General features: G+C 38.7%; 1 protein-coding gene across 2 annotated transcripts in view; it reads left to right on the plus strand.

Annotated features, from left to right (window-relative positions):
• ARHGAP29 (Rho GTPase activating protein 29) overlaps positions 1 to 23,022 on the plus strand; it is a 96,195-nt gene that overhangs the window by 12,167 nt on the left and 61,006 nt on the right. For both annotated transcript variants that reach the window (XM_075182346.1, XM_075182345.1), the window contains exon 2: positions 48 to 381. In XM_075182346.1, the coding sequence (XP_075038447.1) occupies positions 120 to 381 (262 nt within the window). In that variant the 5' untranslated portion in view covers positions 48 to 119. The remainder of the gene's footprint in view (positions 1 to 47; positions 382 to 23,022) is intronic.

Below are 23,022 nucleotides of genomic sequence, written 5' to 3' on the forward strand. Positions count from 1 at the left end.
TTACATATCCACCGTTACCCAACAAATATGTTTTTTCCTCTTTGAAGGTCTGAATCTGTGGCCGATGGGTAAAGAGTGGCACTGAATGCTTGCTGAGGGGCTCTCGGAAGCACGCTGGGATGTTGCGTCAGAACGGAGGAGGTAACAGGCGTGGTTTAGGATTTGCACGGTTTTCTACCTCAAATTTCTTCACCATCTCAAATTCTGCCACCTGGGGAATGGGGAGAAGCACCAAAAGTAATTCGCTGAGCAGCATCAGCACCAATTCGGATTGCTATGACAGCTCTGTTGTGGATCCTGAGTACATCATGCAGCTGGTGAACGATGTCCGGAGGTTTGCTGATGTACTGCTGTATCTGAAAGAGGCCTTTGTATCTCAAGGTGAGTCCAGTAGCCCTCGGTTATTTACTATATTATTAGCCATGATCATGACCGCTTTTGTAACACTACATAGAGCAAAAGTCTTTGCCATAAAGAGCGCAATCTGGGGCTGCTGAACTACATATTAATAACACTTTGTAGTATAGTGTATCAGAGTGTATGGTGAGCTCCGTTCTTCAATTCTGTATACTGGAGAGGTTTAAATGGTTCAGACCATTATAAGGCCAGTATGGCTTATGTCTGTCTTGTTAGCGGTGTCTTTTTTTTTTTTTTTTTTTCCTAGAGGCAGCTGTTTTGTGGGCAGTGCCAGTGTTCATGGAAATGCAACCTCTCTGTTCACTGCTAGCCAGTGACATCACTGTGCCTCTCTAGCTCTAAGTGAAGTGCTAGGCTTCACTAAATCATCATCATCACCATTTATTTATATAGCGCCACTAATTCCGCAGCGCTGTACAGAGAACTCGCGCACATCAGTCCCTGCCCCATTGGGGCTTACAGTCTAAATTCCCTAACATACACACACACACAGACACAGAGACTAAAGTCAATTCATTGGTAGGCAATTAACCTACCAGTATGTTTTTGGCGTGTGGGAGGAAACCGGAGCACCCGGAGGAAAACACGGGGAGAACATACAAACTCCTTACAGATAAGGCCATGGTCGGGAATTGAACTTATGACCCCAGTTCTGTAAGGCAGAAGTGCTAACCACTTAGCCACCGTGGCTTCCTTCGCTTTATGTAAGCGGAGGGTGCGCTTTCTTAGTAAAACTTGTAGGAAAGGGTTGTTCTTTTGGTTGTATTAAAATGTAATCATTTGTCAAAGTAAATTTTAACTGTGTTTTAGTTTTTTAATTGCTGTGGTTAATGCAATAGATATAGAAGTAAATGTTCTTGTCCGATTGGCTTCACAAACAAACACAGTACACATTTGTAATCATCCTTTTCTTGCATTTTAAAGTGTGACAATCATTACACGCTGGAATATCTGCCAGAGATGGATTAATAAAACCACTCTTATAAAATGTATCTGACGTTGGTAAAAAAAATGTTTTTGTGTGTGTGCTGAAGCAATATTAATGAGAATGCTGTTTGGACATTCACCAAACATCAGTGAGGCATGAGGTACTTTGTGTCTCCATGAGGTCACAAGTTCATAATTAATAGTCTGAATAAAGTTTCAGCCCACAGTGGCAGCCTCCAAGGCACGTAGGAGATGGGTTCACCTCAAAATGTCAGCAATGTGTAAGATACATTAATTTGGATGTTTACGATTATGTTGCTGTAGATTGGACTGCTAAGTCAAACGCAGCATTTATCAGCTATTGATAGAGACTCTGTTGTGTTCCAAGCCTGGTATATGAAATACAGCAGCATACATAGAGCAATGAGCCTCCTGATAGTGTTTATTTAGTGGTTATCAAAGTGCTTGAGACTCTACTGGCAGTGCCAGACTACTGTTATCTGTGGTGTTATATTTACTAAACTGCGGGTTTAAAAAAGGGGAGACGTTGCTATAGTCAACCAATCAGATTCTAGTTATCACTTATTTAGTACATTCTGCAAAATGACAGCTATAATCTGATTGGTTGCTATAGGCAACATCTCCACTTTTTCAAACCCTGCAGTTTAATAAATATACCCATTGGACTTGGTTTGAAACGATTAATGCCTCAGACCTATTCACCCATCACTCTTTGTAATGGAAATGGCTAGACAAGGCGAAACTGCATGTCTATTGGAAATGGCTAGACAAGGCGAAACTGCATGTCTATGCTCTGTTTAGGTTGAGACATGGTCAAAGAGGGGTCTTTTATGTTCAAAGTTGCTTTTACCATAACCTCACCCCCCCCACCAACACCACTTGATTTTTAAATTGAGTCTTAACAGGAAGTTATTGCATGTAAAAACCTAAAGCACGCTGTCTTGTCTGTTACCTTTATAGAAACTGCATTTTACAGGTACTTGACAGGCCTCCAGTATAGATATACAGACATAAGTTTTGTAGAGTATATTAAAATGACATCATTTGTTTAGTCATTGTTTACATTTTCACAAACACAAATGACGTAAGTGTGGTTATGCGAGCAGATAAAACTTTTCCTTGTGTTATATTTAAATGATAGGAATATGTCTTGTGATTCCTGTCTCATGGAAATTTACAATAGCAGGTTTCTCCTAGTAAAGTCCAATCTTTTGTAATATGCCGTTATAACCATTGTATGGCAAGATGACTGTATAATCCTAATGAACAATACAGAGTCCATACATAATGTATCCTTTCCTTGTGTGGTCTGCGTATAGGAGACTAAACTAAAGCTCTGTTAAAGTGTTATCTCACCAATAGTGTGATGTTTATTTACAGACATTTTCTTATGGTACTCTCATTAAAATATAAAGTTTAATTGCAACTCTTTAAAATGTAAAAAGTTGTCCAATTAATCACATACCTGCCTACTCTCCTTAGCTCCCGAATTTCGGGGAGTCCTCATGGACTCCCGGAGGAGTAGGCAAAACTCCCGAAATTCACGGCAGTGAATAGAGGAGGCGGGGCTTAATCGGGTCATTAAGCGTCGCCCCCTCCATTCCATGCCGTGAATTTTGCCGGCTTTTTATAGTGGGGGCGGGGCTATGGTGATGCAATATGTCACCACACCCTCCTCCTACCCCAGTGTCACCTGACTTCTATTACCAGACCAGTTGTTGGATCTCTTCTTCCCTAGCCTTAGATGGGTGTGCTTTGCAGTCCATTCATGTATTATATTAGTGAACAACTTAAGTCTGAGTGATGTGCCACAAGTGGGCAGGGCTGACAACTGAGTGAATAGGGTAGACTGCAGTATTGACTGTGCAAAAGTTAATTCTAGAGTTTGACATTATACCTAAAAATACATGTTGCTGTCAGTATTTATGTGCTAGCAGTAATACTTGTGGCACAATCGGCTACCTTCTGAGATTTGTCTAGATGTATAGATGGTCTGCAGTTCACCTCCTACTTGGTAAACCAGGTGTTATATGAAGTCATGTGAAACGCAGCAGCTAAGCTGTTTGCAGTGCTTTGTCCGCTCCTTCTTACTGCACATTATAGGTGTTTTTCTAGACTTAAGACATCGTTCAAGGAAACTCTTTTTAACTTTCTGTTTTTGAAACAGATAATTAGTAATGTAATTAAATAAAAAAATACATTAAGAAAGATGGGTAGACAACCAGTTAAATTCCTGCTTTTGTAACTTTTTTTTGTTTTTCCTTGTGTATTTGTCTAATGTAAATGTTAATAGAGAAGTGTATAAACATATTGTTATAGTAATTGACATCATTTCTATAACCTTTCTCCATTTAGCAGTCATCTCTTGCACACAACCCTTTATCTTCCCAAAAAGCCATCCCCTCAGAATACAATAGGTTTGGGGTGAAGACTAGTGGCAGTGGATATGAATGACCTCATTCGGAGAGGTGTATGACGCCATTGGGGGAATGGAGAGAACTGACAATGTGGCAGCGATCAAATGGGGGCAGACAAAACTCCTTTAAGTTTGCTTCCAGTCTGCACAGATGGATAGCTAAGACGGTCTAGCATATACGTTCCCCTGTTAAGCAAATACATTTTTGTGAGGTTACAGTTTCTTTAAAAGTATTTTTACAATACTGCTTTCCATATTAAATAGATGAATATCTACTTTCATTAAAGAAAACTGAATGTAAAATGCAAGTTTCTTGTGCTGCAAACATTCTGTTTATATGGTCAGCTTAAAACAGGCAAAAACTGGTATTATAGCGAGGGTGTTATAAAGTGGAATGAATAAAATACACCTGGTATTAAGTGAGGGTGTAGTTGGTTATACAGGTTACAGGTGTGTGTGCTAGAGAGGTAGCACGGTATTCATAATGTTTTTAGGAATTTTGTCTATAAATCCAGAGAAGCATGCAATAGTCAACACATTTGATCCTAAGAAAAATTATCCTAAAAATGCAATGTAAAATATCTCAAGTTCTTCCATGGTATAGATTATTTTACATATGTTTACATGATGCATTTTTTTTTAGAATAAATATTATGGCTCAAGTTGTATGTTTTAGTTTACTGACCTTTTGGATAAAGTTGTCTGTTTTTGTAATAATGTCTTATTTAAGAGCTGGAGGCCTTGTGCACACAGTTAAAACACCCAAGTTTTCTGGTGCTATTTTTAGTGCATGTTATCATTGCTAACAGGGTGGTGGACTACTTCAATATTGTGAAAGGAAACGAGCTATGATAAATAATGCAAGGTGATTATATGTATGGTCACCAACTGACCCTCCCCAAAGGTTATCTGAATGCTTGTTCGTTTGTGTAAATCTACCAGGGTGTGCATAACGAGAGGACAGGACTGGTTCAACCTGTTCATATACCCTTGAAATGACTGGTAACCTAGACACGTATCATTTCTGCTTTTAGCACACATACAATTCTTAAAGACTTAAGCTATAAAATTGTATCCTCCCTCTTTGCCTGGTGCTTCCTGCAATAATGCAGCATGGTGGCTAAGTGGTTAGCACTTCTGCCTCACAGCGCTGGGGTCATGAGTTAATTTCCCATCCATGGCCTTATCTGTGTGGAGTTTGTATGTTCTCCCCGTGTTTGCGTGGGTTTCCTCCGGGTGCTCCAGTTTCCTCCCACACTCCAAAAACATACTGGTAGGTTAATTGGCTGCTAACAAATTGACCCTAGTCGCTCTGTGTGTGTGTGTGTGTGTTAGGGAATTTAGACTGTAAGCTCCAATGGGGCAGGGACTGATGTGAGCGAGTTCTCTGTACAGCGCTGTGGAATCAGTGGCGCTATATAAATGATGATAATGATGCCTTCATTATTTAAATTAACTGTTTGTGTCTGAGGATCCTATGACACTAATCTCATGTGAGCAGTCTGAGCCAATCAGAAGTTTCTCTTTAAAGCTGGATGGCCTAAAATAAAAAAAAAAATTATTGACAATCGGTGGGTCTCAATTGTTCTTCCCCCACATGTAACTGCAACGTTATGGTCAGAGCAAGAGACTCACTCTCCTGCTCATGTGGTCCTTGTTTGGGTTGTCAGAACCTTGCATGTAAACTTCCTATTTACATGAATGAGAAATTAACTGGGGAATGGCTTTGAAATCCAGATTTTTTTCCTGAAAGGGCACTATGAGTCGAGGTAAATCTTTATAGATTCGCTAGCAGTGAAGAAATGGAGATATACTGCAACCTACCGAAATATAGGCTTGTAGACTCCTTCCTGATTTATTTTATTAGTAAACAAACTTCAAAAACTTGAAAGCAAAAAAATAAATAAAATAAACCACAGCTGTCCTTTGAAACCTGTAGAGTTGTACTTCATAATATTACAAAGCCAATAGCCAGAGCAATGGTACAAACTATTGTGTGTGTTTACCACAGCATGAGGATGTTGATAGAATGCACTCTGAATTCTTTCCATTTAAATCTTTCATTTTCTGTGGATTGAGAGGCTTTAGTGTCCAAACTTAGGGATTTAGAAGGAATTCATGGTAAATAGGTTATGAAATGAACCAAAGTAAAATATGGCACATGAAAGAGCTGTGTTTTAGCAGAGCAGAATAAACAGTTTGTAGGTATATGCGAATCACGTACATCAAATGATTGACTCTATCAGATGAGGAATAGCAACATTACTATAGAACTCTGGAACATATTATAGATCCTAGAGTGTGACCAATCTGCACTACGTCCAAGGATTCCCAGCATCCTAAAGCTGGGTACACACTACAGAATTTTCCACTAACTTTTTATGCCGATCGATTTTACATGCGATCGATGTTCCGATCACTCGGTCCATGGACTGCATACACACTAGCCTTGTTTAGGACGATAAAGGGAAGACAGGACGTCCCTTTAGCGACTTTTTACAGCCATGTTGTCGTGAGCAATGATTGTAATTTCGTACTCCCTGTTGTGGATCGGTCGGAAATTTATACACACTGCACAGCGGCAACGAGATTGGAATGAAAATATTAAACGGTATGACCAACCAAATGAGGCGACAATCGTCCATTTGGACAGACTTTAGACCATCGTGTCACTGCAAACACTGACCCGACTTTTGAATGAGCGGTCGTATGTCGGCTGATTGAGACGATTATTGGACGAAACCGTGTAGTGTGTACCCAGCTTTACTGGTTATTAAAGGGCCACTAAAAAATCTCTCCAGACAAATGTAACTGGAGCTTACCTTTGTTAAAGTCAGGAGTGAGCTAATTGTATAGTAAAATTAATTGAAGAATTTAGACAGTCTGCATATCAACTTAACTATCTTGCGGTTTTGTTTTCTCCACCCTTCTCAGCATAGACCAACACAATTTTATTCATATTCTTATTAGATGGGAGCACTGTGTTTAATGTGCATTTAAAGGACAAGGATGATGTGAGTACAATGACCAGAGCCAAAATATAATGACAATGGAGGGGGAGAGAGAAACTCCTGCTTTTAATTATTTTCCCTAGACCTGGAGATGCATAAAGGAGATCTTTAAGCCAGTCTTTACTGGCAGTATTCAAATGAACCACTTTAGGTAATATGGCAGCCCTTTATGTAAATGCTTTTCACAATAGGTTTCTACAGCAAGGTATGAGCTTGTGCTGACATAAACTCCATCTACAGGCAGCCTGTTATGTCCTTGTTAGGACTCCTCAATTCAGAATAGGATTTTCTGCTACGTGTGTGAATTGCATTAGAGACAATCTGACTGAAACCAGGATGCAAGAGGTATCTTTAATCTTCACCCTAGGGACATATGCAAATAAGCAACTTTTTATTCAAGTGTAAAACTGGCTGTTTTTTGTATGTAGATATTGTGTCAATATTAAAGTCTAGCTGGCAAGTACTCTGAAACTAAACTTTTATTGTAGTCGCTGCTATCATTGCAATCTGCTGCATTGCTTTGTTTTTTTGCTACCGATAAGACACTCTCGTAAAAATAATAATAATAAAAAAAAATGCACTTCATGTTTATCGGTGACTAAACTTAAACCAAGGGACAGATTTTTCTATGCAAAATTATTTCCACATTGTTCTTTTCAGAGATTGGAATCGCAGTCTTTATTCACAGTGACAAAATACCCAAGTGACATGGTTTATTGTAGTAACTGAAATAAATGGATTAAACCAAAGACTGTCTACATTCAGCATGCCAAGCCTTACATTTTCCATGATGCAAGTAGAAATTCTGAAACTAGCAACTATTGAGTGCCAGGGATTACCAATCCCTACAATATAGCCCTCTAATTGGGTTTATTTTGTGGAGGTTACTTTACGTACACTCCTAAACTTCTTCTTTATAAGCTGAAATAACAAGATCGTTTAATTTCCTGTAGTCATGTTTTCCCTTCCCAGAAAACTACTTCTGCAGATAGTCTTTTGAAATGGAATTTTCTTTTATCACTTTACTTATTACGCACAGGATAATTTTGAGATAGTTCTAAAAGATGAAAGCCCACCAAAGGAATTTGTGGGTTAGTAGAGTGGCCTGTCGTTCTCAGCTGTACCCCCCCTCCCCCCCCCACTCGCATACCCTGCATTCCTCCTGAACAAACCTCTTCTTGTTGCTATAGTGTCTAAGATCAACAGTCATTAGGTGTGTCTGACTGTTTCACTATCGGGAGCATTATCAAATTAAATTATACAACATTTCAGAAGAAGCTTATACTATCAAATCATGGTTTGATGTGTTTTAATCTGTATATGGCAATATTTTAAAAAAATAAAGACTATGGCTAAAATGTAATGGTAGCTTACTTGGAATGTGAAAATAATCGAACACATCCTAAATTTATGTAGAATTTTTGCAAATTCATAAATTAATACCACTGTCCTCAGCGGTTTATTGGGATGGCGGTAACTGCTCACGTTTTACGCCGTTATTTTGTCTCTCCACCTCTTGTGGAATAGATCTCTAAATATTTTATCTACTGATGAACAATTTGTTTTGTCTGCGTTATGTGTGCACAGTCCTGCACCCATGATTTTCAACTGTGTTTAACTGAACATTAACCCCTCCTAGACTAGAACATGGAGCCCATATACATAGGCTTCATGGTGAACTCTGCATGGTACATGAACAGTAAGTAGAAAACATGTACTGTCCTATGTTCTCCAAAGTCCAATTGTATGGACAGCTCTCTCAATTGAAAAATTGGGTCCTGAATATATGGGTATTTTTCTGTTTATACTGTTTTTTTGCCAATATTTTAACAAGGGGATAAAGTAGCTGATTGAAATCTAAAAGATCTAATCCAGACGTCACTGGTATCCTTGTTTTCTTATCAATATTTGAAGATAAAATAACCTACATCGTGGGTACATTCACATAAGAATACAATTTAGCCTGACAGCACTTGTTTTTTGGGGGGGTTTCCACCTCCTTTTTCTGTCCTTTAAAACATGAGGTCTATTCTAATCCATTAATCGGCTTTAAAATGAGCACCGTAAACATTCACTTTTGAGTTAACTGTTGCCAGCTTTTGTTGGAATGCTTTATGAAAAAATGATTTTGTGATTCAGGAAACAATAGTTGTTTGCTTTTATTGATTTGAAGCGAATATATCTGATTTGTTCTTTCCCCACACACTCTGGTGCCATGTTGGTTATTTGACATTTGTGAGCACCTGCTTCAGACTGCTGAAATACATCTCAATAGGAATGAAAGCTGGTAATCTGCGAGATGATGGTCATGTCTTGCCAAAGTGCATGGGTATTGGAATAGGCTCTTAAGTCTTAATCTCCAGGCCCATGAAGCCTGGTACTACCTTAAAGTCTGGACAAGTGACAGTGTCCCTTTTGTATACGTAGCCATTGGCACTGTAATTGAATGGCTTTAATTAGCTGGGTATTATGAATGTTGATACCTATGATGATTGGACTATTGAGAAGGGGGGGTTCAATTCCTCGCGATGAGCCACCGGACATCACCTCGATGTCACTGCCCTCATTTCCGGTTACTACAGTACCCCAACATTACAGATCTCCCTGTACACCTCTATGGGGTGTGAGGAATCTGATGTTGCATTGCCCTGACGTTCTTTCTTGAGGCACTCCGGCACATTGTGGGGAATTGAATTCCCTTCCCAACACTCTCACATACTAATACATTGTGGCTTTCCCTTCTTTAATATACACATCCCATTTTGTGGCAAGAGCCATTTTTCATTCAGCTGCTTAACGTTTTGAATGCTGAGGGTGAATGGAATATCCTAATTAAATCATTCCTCAAAAGGTTACTTACCTGGGGTCTGGTGCTTACGCCATCTGAGAGCCAAGTCCAGCCCTGTATGACGCAGTCTCCTCACTCCTGCAATCCTGGATTTTTCCTAGTGAGGCATTGTGTTGTGTTGTCCACTGATGTCATGTAGCCAACAGATTCATGTAGGAGTGAGAGAAAAGTGTGGCGAACCTGTATAAGAGTAGACCCACCATCTAACCTGAAAGATGGGAACCAACTAAGTATCCCTTTAGATGTGAGTTGTGGAGTTATCCTTTTAATATCTTTCTGGTACAACTGGTTGACGTTCCACAACTCCACCATAGTTGTAGAACTATGAAGGCTCCATACATGAGACCATTGTGAGTAAGTAGATATTTACTGGCATCTCCAATTCCATAATCATGTTCTAATAAACCTATGAAGTGAAGCTTATTTGGACAAGCAGCAGGTTTGAGTTTCTCATGAACAATCAGAGGCTAGGGCATGGAATCCAGCATTTCTCTTTGAGCCGGGGATCTACATACTGCAAGTAATATACAGTGTTCTCCCCAGAAAATTCTGCCAGCTGGGTGGCATTAAGAAGCAGCCGGGTGGAGGCAGATGTAATACTTTGCAATAATAATGAAAAATGTTGGCGATTATTGTCCACACCTGTCAGACTGGCGGTCAAGGGTCTAACACACTGCTGGCTGTAGTGCTCACATAGTGCCTATTCTAATAGGAGAAACAATGTTTTATTCTATGATAACAGGACTCTGTTGGACTCAGAGAGCCAGGTGTCAAGTAAAAACAGCTGGGTGGAGCACCCAGAAATAAGTGCTGGGAAGAACACTGATATTAGTTATTACAGAGCACTGTTCATTCCTGTGTACAACTGCAGTGATATCTTTAAGACCGAAATGGAGACCCAGGAGATAAATACTTATTTTAACGTCTTCAAAGGCTACAGTGGTAGACCATTTTTGCATTGCTATCATTAGTATAGTTTGGAGGTAACTCTAACCTCATTTGGAAACCTGTCACTGGTGTTCAGTGAATGGCAGCATAAGAGAGGAGGTAAATATAAGAATGTATATGTATTCTGCACAGATAAATTATACTTTCATGGAAGAATTCAGCATTTCTGAACTGTTAACATTTTGAGTCGCCCAGTTGTTGCATAAATTGCTAATAATTGCTTGTGTCTGTAATTTCCAGCTCCCACTCCTGTCAAAGGTTAAAGGTCACCAGCTTGCCCTCAGGCCTCTTAAGTTTTTTTTTTCACTGTTATCCACACAGAAATGCCTTTCTTCAAATATTTAACATTTACTGCGTTATACAGTTACTCTTATTTACAAAAACACAAGCTCTGCTGTTTAAAATGTGAATAAATGTAATTGTTAGTGTAATACTGTCTAGAATAATAGGAAGTGGTTTTATTTCCCCCCCCCCAACTTGTAAAATAATTTTCACACTCGTAAGAGTTGTATTTTACAGTTTATATAACATCCAGATGTTAATATAGCATACGCTGCTGTATATTATGTGGTTGGATGCATACAGAGGTCCGCCAAGCTGAGGGAGAATTTGCTCCTCCAGTAAATCGCCTTGTATGTACGTGAATCAGCTTTTGGGATCTGTGGTTCAATTTTTGTATTTATTGTAATTTTGCAATTGCCCCCTTCAGCTTTAGTAAAAAATTAATAGGAATTTTGGAACTTGTATAGGATTGTAGAATTAAAATATTATTTATTTATTAGTTGGTAGGGCAACAGTTTGCAAAAAGAGGGTCATGAAAACCTCCTATATGTCAATGTCACCAGTGTTTTGGGTCCCAACCCTTCGTTTAAGAAGCTGTGCTATATTTTCTATTTCTTATTTCCTCTATTGAGCATTTTCATACCATTTCATCCTGTGTTCCTAGCTACATTGACTACAAAAAACCCCAAAAAAAACTAAAAAAGAAATATACCCAACTGGCATGCCGGTGAATGCAGCTTGCACAAACAGATTGTGATGAAAACTAAATAAAGCTACGAAGGCTCTTACTGTTAACTAGCACAAAGGTAAATGTCAAACTAAAGTTATGAGATATGAAAATAGTAATCTAAATCCTTAAGGAAGTCCAAACAAGTTTTTCAAATGAAATATAGTTTAAAGTCTGCCAGTGAGTACATTTCAGCTGTGTATACACGCACCCACTCTCCCTTTGTAGATGTGCTCAAGAAAAGTAAGGTGATAGTGGGCACTGCAACCAAAAGATTTCTACAAAAGATTTAACAAATGAAAAATTGGTTTCTGCTCAGACAAATGTTATCCTCTCTCCCTCCATTGAAGTACAGAAGAATCAGAGACTTAAAAAGAATATATAGCCTAATACTGTGTAAACATTTCCCAAAGATTAGAGGTGTGCAAAATTCCCTCTGTATAAACCAAGGACTTGCAACCACTTTCCCAGTGTGAAAATACTCACAAGAAATATGAAGGTAATGAGCACAGTAAGTGAAGTTAATTATTCCAGTTTTTAGGCAGGTATAGGTTCCTTTTTTTTTTTTATTTTTTTTTTGTTATATCCCTCTCTCTCTCTCGTAACTCCATTTTATTATACAAGACGTACGTGTGTATAAATTGCACTTGCGTAAAAAAAAGCGATAAACCATAAAGGTACCAATCTGACCAGTAGAGCTCTTCCCAGATGACAATTAGATCTGTGCACGTATTTGTGGAAAACATAGTAATAATCACCTGAGATATATATATATATATATATATATATATATATATATATATATATATTCGACCGCAATAATGCAAGTAGCTGAATTGTCAGTGGTCTAGAACGTCTGTTGGAGTGTCTCCCCTATCAACCTTCCAACGCGTTTTGACTATGCAGTATTTCTCAAGGTGGTGATGAAGGATCACCTTGAAAAAGACTGCTTAGTTGAAATGCGTTGGTGGATTGATAGAGAAGCAGCTCTGGTAAGGTGTACTAAATTGAGCAGGGCGCTTACATTTTGTTTATGATGCAATGGTGTCTTTGTAGGCTATGGCATGGGGAATTGTTTGAAAGGCTACTTTTATTTAATTGCCATAATGTTAAAGCCGCCTTCTGTTTCCCTCACTGCCTCATGGACCTTAGTACCAAGAATAATTGACAGAGCCATGCCTGGTGCCTAGACTACTGTTCATAGCTTTGTGGCCATGATAATTATACCTCTACTGGTTGTTGTTCATGCTCTCCTATCTACTTATTACTGTGTGGCATTGATACAACATATATCTGTATCTGGGGATATTGGACCACTTTTTCTTAGAACTGAAGCAGGCCTAATCACTCAAACTGTGTTAGGGACTCTTCTATATTACTGAATGATGTCTAATATTTTGTTTCCACATTACTTTTAATAAGTCCATAGTGACAAGATAACATACACAAACAGGAGCATCTTACACAGTGCCTTGAATAAACGTGTTCTATACATGCACAGTGGCCGTTGGTCATGCTTACCCCTAACTGAGTTGTCCTGATTTTCCAGTATTGTAGCTGGGTTCAATAAATGCCACGTTTTAATATACTGTATGTTTTTTCATACCTTTTTGTTAAAAGTTTTACTTGTTACTTTTACCTGGAGTCTCCAGTGTCCACTGCTTGTTTTTTGTGTTCTACGGCATTAGACGCTACAAGTATACCGATCTGTACATCTATACCGTGCTTTTGACATAATAGACTACTTGTACCTCTGAAACTTTCCAGGATTTTCCATGCTTTGTGCCTGGGGCTAGTTGTGGGGATTTGCTGTTTTTCACTGTTCATCATCTATTGATATAGCGCCACTAATTGCACAGTGCTGTACAAAGAACTCGCTCACATCAGTCCCTACCTCATTGGAGCTTACAGTCTAAATTCCCTAACACATAAACGGAAATTTTAATAAGAGCCAATTAACCTACCAGTATGTTTTTGGAGTGTGGGAGGAAACCGGAGCACCTGGAGGAAACCCACGCAAACATGGGGAAAACATACAAACTCCTCACAGATAAGGCCATGGTCAGGAACCGAACTCAGTGCTGTGAGGCAGAAGTGCTGACCACTAAGCCCCCATGCTGTTTAAAGTTTCCTGCATATGTACACTAATTGAACTATCTTTATGATGTTTCCACTGGTTTGATTCCTCCGAAGCCGCACTTGAGATCATCTAAACCTCCTCCAGGTAGCTGATAATGGACTAGTCTGGTTAAGGAACGTTTGTGGTGTCTGCACTGTAGTCCTAGACATCCTTACAGTAGGATATGTATAGTATTGCATTGCTCGAATTATAAGCAATGCACTAGATAAATCAATTGAAGATGACCTGTATGTGGGTTTTGTCCTGACATTCGTACTTTTAAAAATAATCTATTTTCCGAAGGGATCTCAAACAGTGTAAAATAAAGTATTAAACAGTTGCCCTAGGTCATTATGCTGTCATCAAGTTCCCACAAGACGGGTGTTCTAATTACTGCAAGTCACTCACACAGCCACTTGTGGATTAGATATGTCTGTTTCTTTGTGCTACATGTGAAGGGTCAGTGATGGCAGCACCAGAGGCAGGCATTAGGGCCCTCCCTTACTTAATGGAAACCTAATATGCAAACAGCTCCAGGCCTGGACTTTATTCAGTAAACCAAAACCTTTGAGCTGGTGGTTGTTGAATTTGTTTCTCCTTTTCCATCATATGACAAGAAAAATTTCTCTGTTGCAGTTAATGTTTGCTTGGAATAAAATGAATGGCAAAATCATCTAGTGTATTTTAGGTCTGGTTAATAGACTTTTGAACTTTGTTTAGTTAGTTCTAGTTGATGGATCTCTGCTGACTGTAGATTCCTTGGTTTTGGAGCAGTGTTTGTCTATTTTATGGAAATACACCATTTCATGTCATTTACTTTGCGTAGCATCTCCCAATTTTATCTCTGGTAGGACTAAGAAGGCATAAAAGCCTGGGGGTAATTAAATTCTGGTATAGTCCATTGCTTTCAGTACAACTAAAGATATTTAAACCCTTTTTTTTTTTTTTTTTTTAAAGGATGTCTGGGGGTCTGTTTTGGCTCTTTGGCTGATCTCTCACAAGTTTTCCATCTGCTAGTAGACCTGATTGAACATAGATCCTGTTATTCAGGTCATGTGTGGCTGGCAAATTTGTACACACAGGGATGTACGCGATTCTGCAAGGTGTCCTTATAGGTTCATTAAAGGCACGGCTTCTTTCCCCCAACCCCCTTTTTTACCTATCCCACTAAATGTATTTTCATGGACTTCTAAATAAATGTATAGAAGTATTCATACAGGAAGGCTGCACATGTTTCTGCTGGGGGTATTTATTGATCTATACAAGTACCTGTCCTCTCATGCCAGACTCTGATAGTATGGCTTTTAATTGATGGAAAATAAATAATTAATTTTAATACTAATGGCAGTAGATGGAAATTATTATAGTTCACTAGGGGAGAGAGCATTATTGCAGAGCTGTGTGGAAAAAGCTGGGAGAGAGCATAGCGCAGTTGTAAAACTTGTCTTGGGGAAACAAGTTGAGTAGTGAGACCCAGACGGCTTCCTCTGTGTGTGCGAGAGCTGGAGGAGGTGGAGAGCGTTATGTGCAATAAAGTCCTGTCTTTAAAGAGAATGATGTTAAAGTGCTAATCTAGATGATGTTTTGAAACTCATGTATATTATCTCCCATTACAGCAACTGATGTTTGAAGCTCATTGATTGTCATAGGTGGCCTCCCACAACCTTCTCTGATAAGGGTCCCCATTTGTACCACAACGAAGTTTGTGGGGACAGCCTGATGTAGAAAGTTGGGCTGTAGATTCATACCTCCACTTTTGTACAATGGACTGCTCTGCTCTCCAGTGGATGCCTAGTACAATGCTCTTGTCTCTTTTCCAAGCTTTGTGCCTCTCTATAATCTCTGACATACTTGGAATGCTCGTTCATAGTCTCTGAATTATATATATATATATATATATATATATATATATATATATATATATATATATATATATATATATATATATATAATATATTTTTCTTAAATACACATGCTGTAGGACCTCACAGAAAGGTATTTTATATATACAAAAGCGTTAATTTCTTACACAAGTGAATTCATTGAACAAATTGTGTGACTATTGAAGCCATGCGTTGCACCTCTGCAGGTTTTCAAATATCTGTATGAAGGGGTATGAATACTTTACATATTGAATCATTTCTATATTTCATTTTTAATTTGTTGAAAGGTTTTGAGATATCTGTAAGGATTAGATTTTAGTACCATGTCAAATCCAAATAGAGTCCTGAATTTTATAAATCTAATTTCATGGGACAAATAACCCAAAGTAATTTACAGCCTCGCTGCTTCCATATCATCATTATCAACATCATTTATTTATATAGCGCCAGCAAATTCCGTAGCACTTTACAATTGGGAACAAACCTTAATTAGACAATACTGGGTAATACATACAGACAGAGAGGTAAGAGGGTCCTGCTCGCAAGCTTACAATCTATGGGACAATGGGAGTTTGAAACACAAGGGCACGTGCTACATCATATTGCACACTGGATCAGCTAGAATGCAAAGGTAAAAGTATTGAGTGGGCTGTGTGTGGCAGTGTTGGTCAGAGGGTTGTTGTCTTATGTTAGCTGTGTAGAGGGTGGTAATAGGGTGATCCAGGGAGATTAAGATGGTAGTTGAGGAATATCATAACCTCGCCTGAAGAGGTGGGTTTTCAGAGAACGCTTGAAGGTTTGAAGACTAGAGGAAAGTCTTACTGTGCGAGGGAGGAAATTCCACGAAGTGGATGCAGCCCGGAAAAAGTCCTGTAACCGAGACTCCTCCTGGGAGGATGTGATGAGCGGAAGAGAGACGTAGATCTTGTGCAGAATGGAGGTGTCGAGTTGGGAGATATTTTGAGACTAGTGAGGAAATGTATATCAATACAGAATGTAATTTGGCCTGGTGATACTAATCGAGTAAACTCAATCATAAGGAAGTTCTATAAAAGCAGATTCGTTGGGAATCCCCAGCCTGGCGCATTCAGGTTTGTGTTATATTAAGTAGTAAAGACAACTTCATTGATCTCAGAGAAGCGATTATTGCTGCTCATTTGTCTGGAAAGTGTTGGAAGGCCATTTCCAAATCATAAGAAGTCCATCATTCTACAGTAAGAGATGTTTTGGGGTTTGTTTTTGTTTTTGTTTTTTTACAAATGGAGACCATTGAAGACCGCTCCCAAGCTTCTCAGGAGTCATTGTCCCTAAAAAGTCACCCTAAGATCAATAGGATGAACTGAAAAATGCAAAGTACTGAAAAGCTACATCCAGGGATATAAAGGCCTCAGACAACTCTACATTTTAGAGTTTTTGACCATTAGAAAAAGATTGGACAAATATGGTTTTCCTTGAAGAGTAGCCAAAAAAACTTTCAGTATGGCTTAGGATTGCAAAGGTTGCAACTGAACGAAACACAAGACTTCTAGAGCAATGTGCTATGTATAAGAGACCAAAGCAGAGTGCCCAAATGCCATGTTTATTGGAAAACAAACACTGCTTGTCACCACAAGAGCGCCTCATGCCAACAGTTGGGCATGGTGGTGGATGGGTGATGATTTGGGGTTGTTCTGCAGCCAGGGGACCTGGTTTCTTTGCAATCATTGAGTTCACCATGAACTCCTCTTTATTCCAAAGTATTCTAAAGGGAAATGTAAGACCATATTTCTGACAAATGAAGTTTGGCCGAAATTGGATCATACAACAGGACAACAATCTGCACACCAGCATATCTGAAACTAAATCGCTTCAAAAGAAAATAATTCCAGGTTTTGAATTGGCCCATTGAGATGCTGTGGTAGGACTTTAAGGGCACTGTGCTTAAATGTCCCCAAGGGGCAGTGACCTAATGCAATAATGTATTGAGGAGTGGGCCACAATTGCACAAACATTGTTAGAGACTGATAAACACATACATAGAAGGTGTTCAACGAGCTACTGGTCATGGGTGTTCATACGTTTTCACAGATGACGATCTTGCTGTGTGATGGAGAAGATTACTTGTAGTATAAGAAGATTAAAATATAACTGCATACAGTCTCTTCTGGCCATCACCTGATGCTGACCGTGCCACCAGTTGTGCAGGAGATTGCTCCTGGGTTGATAAATGGCTTTAGAGCTGCTAGTTGCAGCATCCTGGTCGGCTGATCCAAAGCCACCTTGATGTGTGATGCTGATCACAAGATTGTGCCTCTGAAAATGCAGTCAGGTGGGATAGACCAGTGTGAAATTACTTCTAAGCTGTGGATAATTTAAATAATGCATACGTAAATCATTGCTGATATAGATTGGTCTTTTGCACATTGGTTGATAACAATTTACTGCCTTTGTCTTGTCTGGATTTTTTTTTGACAAAGTAAGAGTTGTTTGGTAGTATTTTCCTGTAAAATGTGTGTGGTTTTTTTTTTTTTTTGTTTTGTTATTTTGTTTTTCTTGATAGGTCTTCAATTACTTGTTTATTAGAAGTGCTTGCATTTTTGTTTATTGCAGTTAATGAACAGTTGAAAAAATTTTTTTTTCATGCTTCTCTATTACGTTTTATTTTTAAGCTTTACTTCATTACTTTATTGCCCCGCTACATTGAGCAAATTTGTTTCCTGCCACTTCTCCATGCCAAAATCTCATTGTAAGGCCAGAGGCAGACAAGCAGCAGCTCTCCATAGCCACGGCTGCAGAACCATGGCTAGCCTAGAGCCACAGTTCTCACCCTCGCAATTAATAGGCAGAAGTAAAACCTACACATCCGCTTCTTTTTGACTCCAGTGACTTTCAATGGCATTGCTAACTTGTTAATCTATGTGGCACTTGTCCAAGAATTTCCATTTTTCTCTAATCATCTCACACAGAAAAAGAAAGAAAGAAAAGTACACTTGGATGTTCTCAGCATAATGACAGCGGTTTACATGATGACCAATATTTATACTATTTAAATTCCAGGTTTTTCTTTTCTTTTTTTTTTTTTTAATGCCATTTAAATACATGTGTTCTAGACGCCTTTGGTACGTTGGAGAAGACTGTCTCCATAGAATATAGTCTAAAGTTAAACCACATGCTGTGTCTGTGATTCTAAAGGTGCAATTACAAGGAAATTAGGGGTTAGAGTTCTTTGGGTAGGATCAGAGGTGCATAAACCTGTCAATACTACAGTCTGCTGAGGAGCCCTCAGTCACTAGATACAAAGGCCTTCCATTATAATTTATGGCTCACTTATATATTTTGGAAATGGCTTGATCCTCCATTCCTTGATAAACGTTTAGTCCTCTTTTTATATTCAATAGAAAGAGAAGGACCTTAAAAAGATCCCTTATAATTCTACCACATATAAGTAAATCTCTTACAGTGGCTGCATTCACCCCCTTTAGCATTTTTCACTAAAGTTAGTAATGGTTCTAGTTGAAGGAGCTTTATAGAAGAGCTTCTCTTCTTTTTAACCGGTCTAGAAGATGGTCTTCCTTCTCATAGAGGTGTCGGAGTGACTTTAGATGAATAGTCAAGTGTTGGGTACAGAAATTTTTCTGGGGGTTATAAAGAAGGGTGAAGATGTTTTTCTTACTTGATCATTATGTTTAAGTGCTGTCCTTGTATGCTGTCTGGATGGTGTCTCTCCTATATGTAGCTCTCCTTAACTATCGTTCTTATTTTATAGCTGTATTCCCAACAGAAATAGTTCAGCGCTGCTTGTCCAAACATGAGTTTCTCTGTTCCAGATTGTTGTGTGTGCGTTTCCCTGGCCTGGGATTTTATCATCTGGAGCATAATTTTGGCTGTGTTTTTTATTCATTTTATTATTATTATTATTATTATTATTATTATTATTATTAATAATAATTTATTATTATATATATATTTTTTTTTGTTGGTGTTGTGGATTATATTGTTTATTTGTTTTTGTTTTGTTTTTGTTCATTAAAGTGTTGGCACCTTCAAAGGCAATTTTGTTTTCAAAAGCAGTATGTGGTACATCTCACTATGGTGCATATTTATCGGTGATCACATATATTTTCTATCACCACTTATGGCAGCACCAGATAATCAATTATGACTCCAGCTGCGCGGAGATACTGTTTGGCTGCAGCTGTTAATTAAGCTACACCACAAAGGCTAAACACCTGTTTTCGTCTGAGATTGGCATAGTAAGTAATGTGGTACCTTCCACTGATTTTAATGAGTATTATTCATCTACTGGAAGGCGATATTTTGAGGCATCTGTGGACATGGTATTTCAGTCTATGAAATTCAACCAGATTCATCACTGAGAAAGTTCTGCATAGACATTACTGGTTCCTAGGGAATTGAGAAGCTGTATTCAAATATTGGATCACCCCACAAAATGTGATTAATACTGGAAAGAAGTCTTGTGTAATATGCAGCAGTGTTTTTTTATTTGTTTTACTTTTTATGTCTCTACCCAAAATGGCCCATTTATTTCCAAATGTGATCTCCCCCCGCTGCACTATGGAGGGTTGAGATGAATGATGTAGTGAGGACAATGTGAAACTAAAAGGACACATTACTTCTACGTTGGAGTATACGGTTGTTCATTGTGCCCTGATCGTGAAATCCAGATCGCAGGTTCCACCTACATTACATTAATAGAAATATGCAGAGCAATGCAGTTCATTGTGCCAATGGCGTGTTAATCATTTGCAGTAAAGCCTTTAAATAAAGTTGTCTACAGAGAGTAACATCCCCCCCCCCCCTTCCTTCAAATGGTATCTCCAGCAGAGAGATGAGCAGGGCACTGGGGAATAGATGGTTCAATAATGGACTCACGGTTAAGTTTCTGCTGTGAGACTAGCGATACGCTTTCTTTTCTTCACGCTATCTGATCGTAGAGCGCACAGATTATACAGCCTTGATCTATCTGAGAAAGCTTCACTTGTAATTGTACAGAGTTAGGGCCATTCAGATCAACAGAAGTTTGATTATTTTTTTTGTCCTTTTTTGTTTTTTTATTAGCATACTTCTTTTGATTGCAGGGTATATTGTTCATAAACACTGAAAGTAGGAGGGGCTGTAATTGTGTTGTGCACCACTGGCTGGTCCATTACCAGCTTAAATGGGTCCTACAAAAACTGTTCATTGCAAGAAAGAGGAATATGGGTCAAAACCGTTCCTATTGAGTAAAGCTAAACTGTATTCAGCATAATATTGATCTATATCTTGTCATCTCCCATGATCTCATAGCAGGTTTACTACTGGTCAGAAATGCTCCAGGTGTATATATAGAGATTATATAGTTGGCACACTGGAGCCACTGGAGTGGTAAAATCACAGCATATAGATTTCTGTACTCTGTTTAGAGAGGTTTCTGTAAGGATCAGGCAGACAATCCCAGTATTACAAAGCAATTTACAATAAAGTGCTTATTTCTAAAATTGCATTCCAATTAAACAATCTATAATAATAATCTGTGTATTGTTCTCTTGGTAAAAGTTTCAATTCATCCAATTGACACCGGCTCAGATCAGAGTTCAATGTTCTAATTATGACTTGTTGGCATGCTGATGCGGTCACTGAAAGTCCCTGATGTTGGGTGATGAACATGATTTGGTCCTGAGTATAAAGTCCACACTTGGTTGGCACAGCCGTATTTTTGATTATGCGGTATCTGAAGATGTGGAGTAATAGTTCACAATAGTTGCTTCAGTATTGTAATCGTAAAATATCTTTAAGTAACTAAGTATGCTTATGAATTACATACAGTATGAGCTGTTGTATAGTTTACACAATTTATAGAAGTATCATCCATGCAGGCTAAAAGATGTCAACAGTGATTATCATCATTTTATTTCATACTTGTTGGAGAATGAAGCTGAACACATCATGTTTTTCAGGAAAAATGGTGGTTCCACCTGTCACCTATGTACATTGGAGGCAGCCATATTGAATAGTCTGGACAATACTATTCACTGGGATTTAGTTTTGTCACTGAAATCACCCACAAAATGTCTGCTTCTTCTGTGTGTGTCAGGTACATATTAAGAAATCTGTCTTATTCATACTTACCCACTTTTGAAGGCAGCTGTCCGAGAGGGGGTCTGTCGTAGGGGCGTGGCCACGCGTGGTGCACCGTTAGGCTCCATCCCCTGTCAATCTTATGTAATTTCGGCCAATCGCAGCAGGGGGCGGGACCACAATGCCACGTTTAGCCCCGCCCCCACCCATCTATAACAATGGAGACAGCTGGATCCAGGATTTTTGCCTGCTCTCTCGGAGTCCGGGAGAACTCACAAAAATTCAGGAGTCTCCTGGACATTCCGGGAGAGTAGGCAACTATGGTCTTATTATGAAAACTTTTTTGTTCGTCAGGAAAGGGAAACTAAATGATGCTGCTGTATGATCATGTCATACACTCAGATGTGAGTACTGAGCTCCTGCACTTAGTCACTGTGAGGAGCACAGTTAAACAATTTAGTCTGGAAAAGTCCAGGCAGTGTGGAGACCCAATTGGTCATAATTAAATGTAATATGAAAACCCCAAGTTCAAGAGTTGTGGCTAATAGACCCAGTGCTTGTGCTGCCAAAACGAAAATGAAATCTTATAAACCTACAGTGAATGTTTTCATCTGCAATTCATTTTCTTAACTTATGACCAGCGGTTTCCCTCATTGCTTTGCTTAATGGCAGCTGAATAGCGAACATAACCCGCAAGGGATACATTTCATTCTTCTCCATACTGTATGCGGTATTGTTTTCAACGAAAAATGATATAAGATTCTAAGTTGTGATAATTTATTCCGGAGATTAAAATGCATGAGCGAGCACATCTAGGTTGGATGGGATCGGAATCTGAGGGCTAATACATACAAAAGATGGAGGAATGCGGCATACAACATATTGAAATGGAATGATGAAAAGCTGCATTGTGATGGTCTCCTTCATAGTGGGGGAGGGAGCTGATCTATGAATTTTAATGTAGGGCTGATGCGGGAGCAGCAATTAAACGGATAATATCATGTAACTAATCTTAGTTTAGTCAAATATTTGCTGCGTTTACCTTTTAATTAAAGGGAATAAAAGTTCAGTTTTATAATTATTATCATCTGGATTGTGGGACTTTGGAGCAGAGTATGAGTCAATATGCGTTTGAGTAATAGAATTAACTCTTTACGTACATACAATTATAAATCTCTTTGGCTTAGTCTATAAAGTACCATACCTTTGACTTTTATGTAACTTTCCTTAATGAACATGTAGAATTTCTGTGCAGCTTATGAGGGGAAAAAAATTATACCTATTTTTTATTTCTCAAATTGTACGTTTCCATATAAAAATTGTTTTGGTGTTAAAATACTAAGTTGAGTATTGCCATCCTCCAAAC

This window comes from Mixophyes fleayi, chromosome 8 (genome assembly GCF_038048845.1).
Source record: "Mixophyes fleayi isolate aMixFle1 chromosome 8, aMixFle1.hap1, whole genome shotgun sequence".
In the NCBI taxonomy this organism is placed as follows: Eukaryota; Metazoa; Chordata; class Amphibia; order Anura; family Limnodynastidae; genus Mixophyes; species Mixophyes fleayi.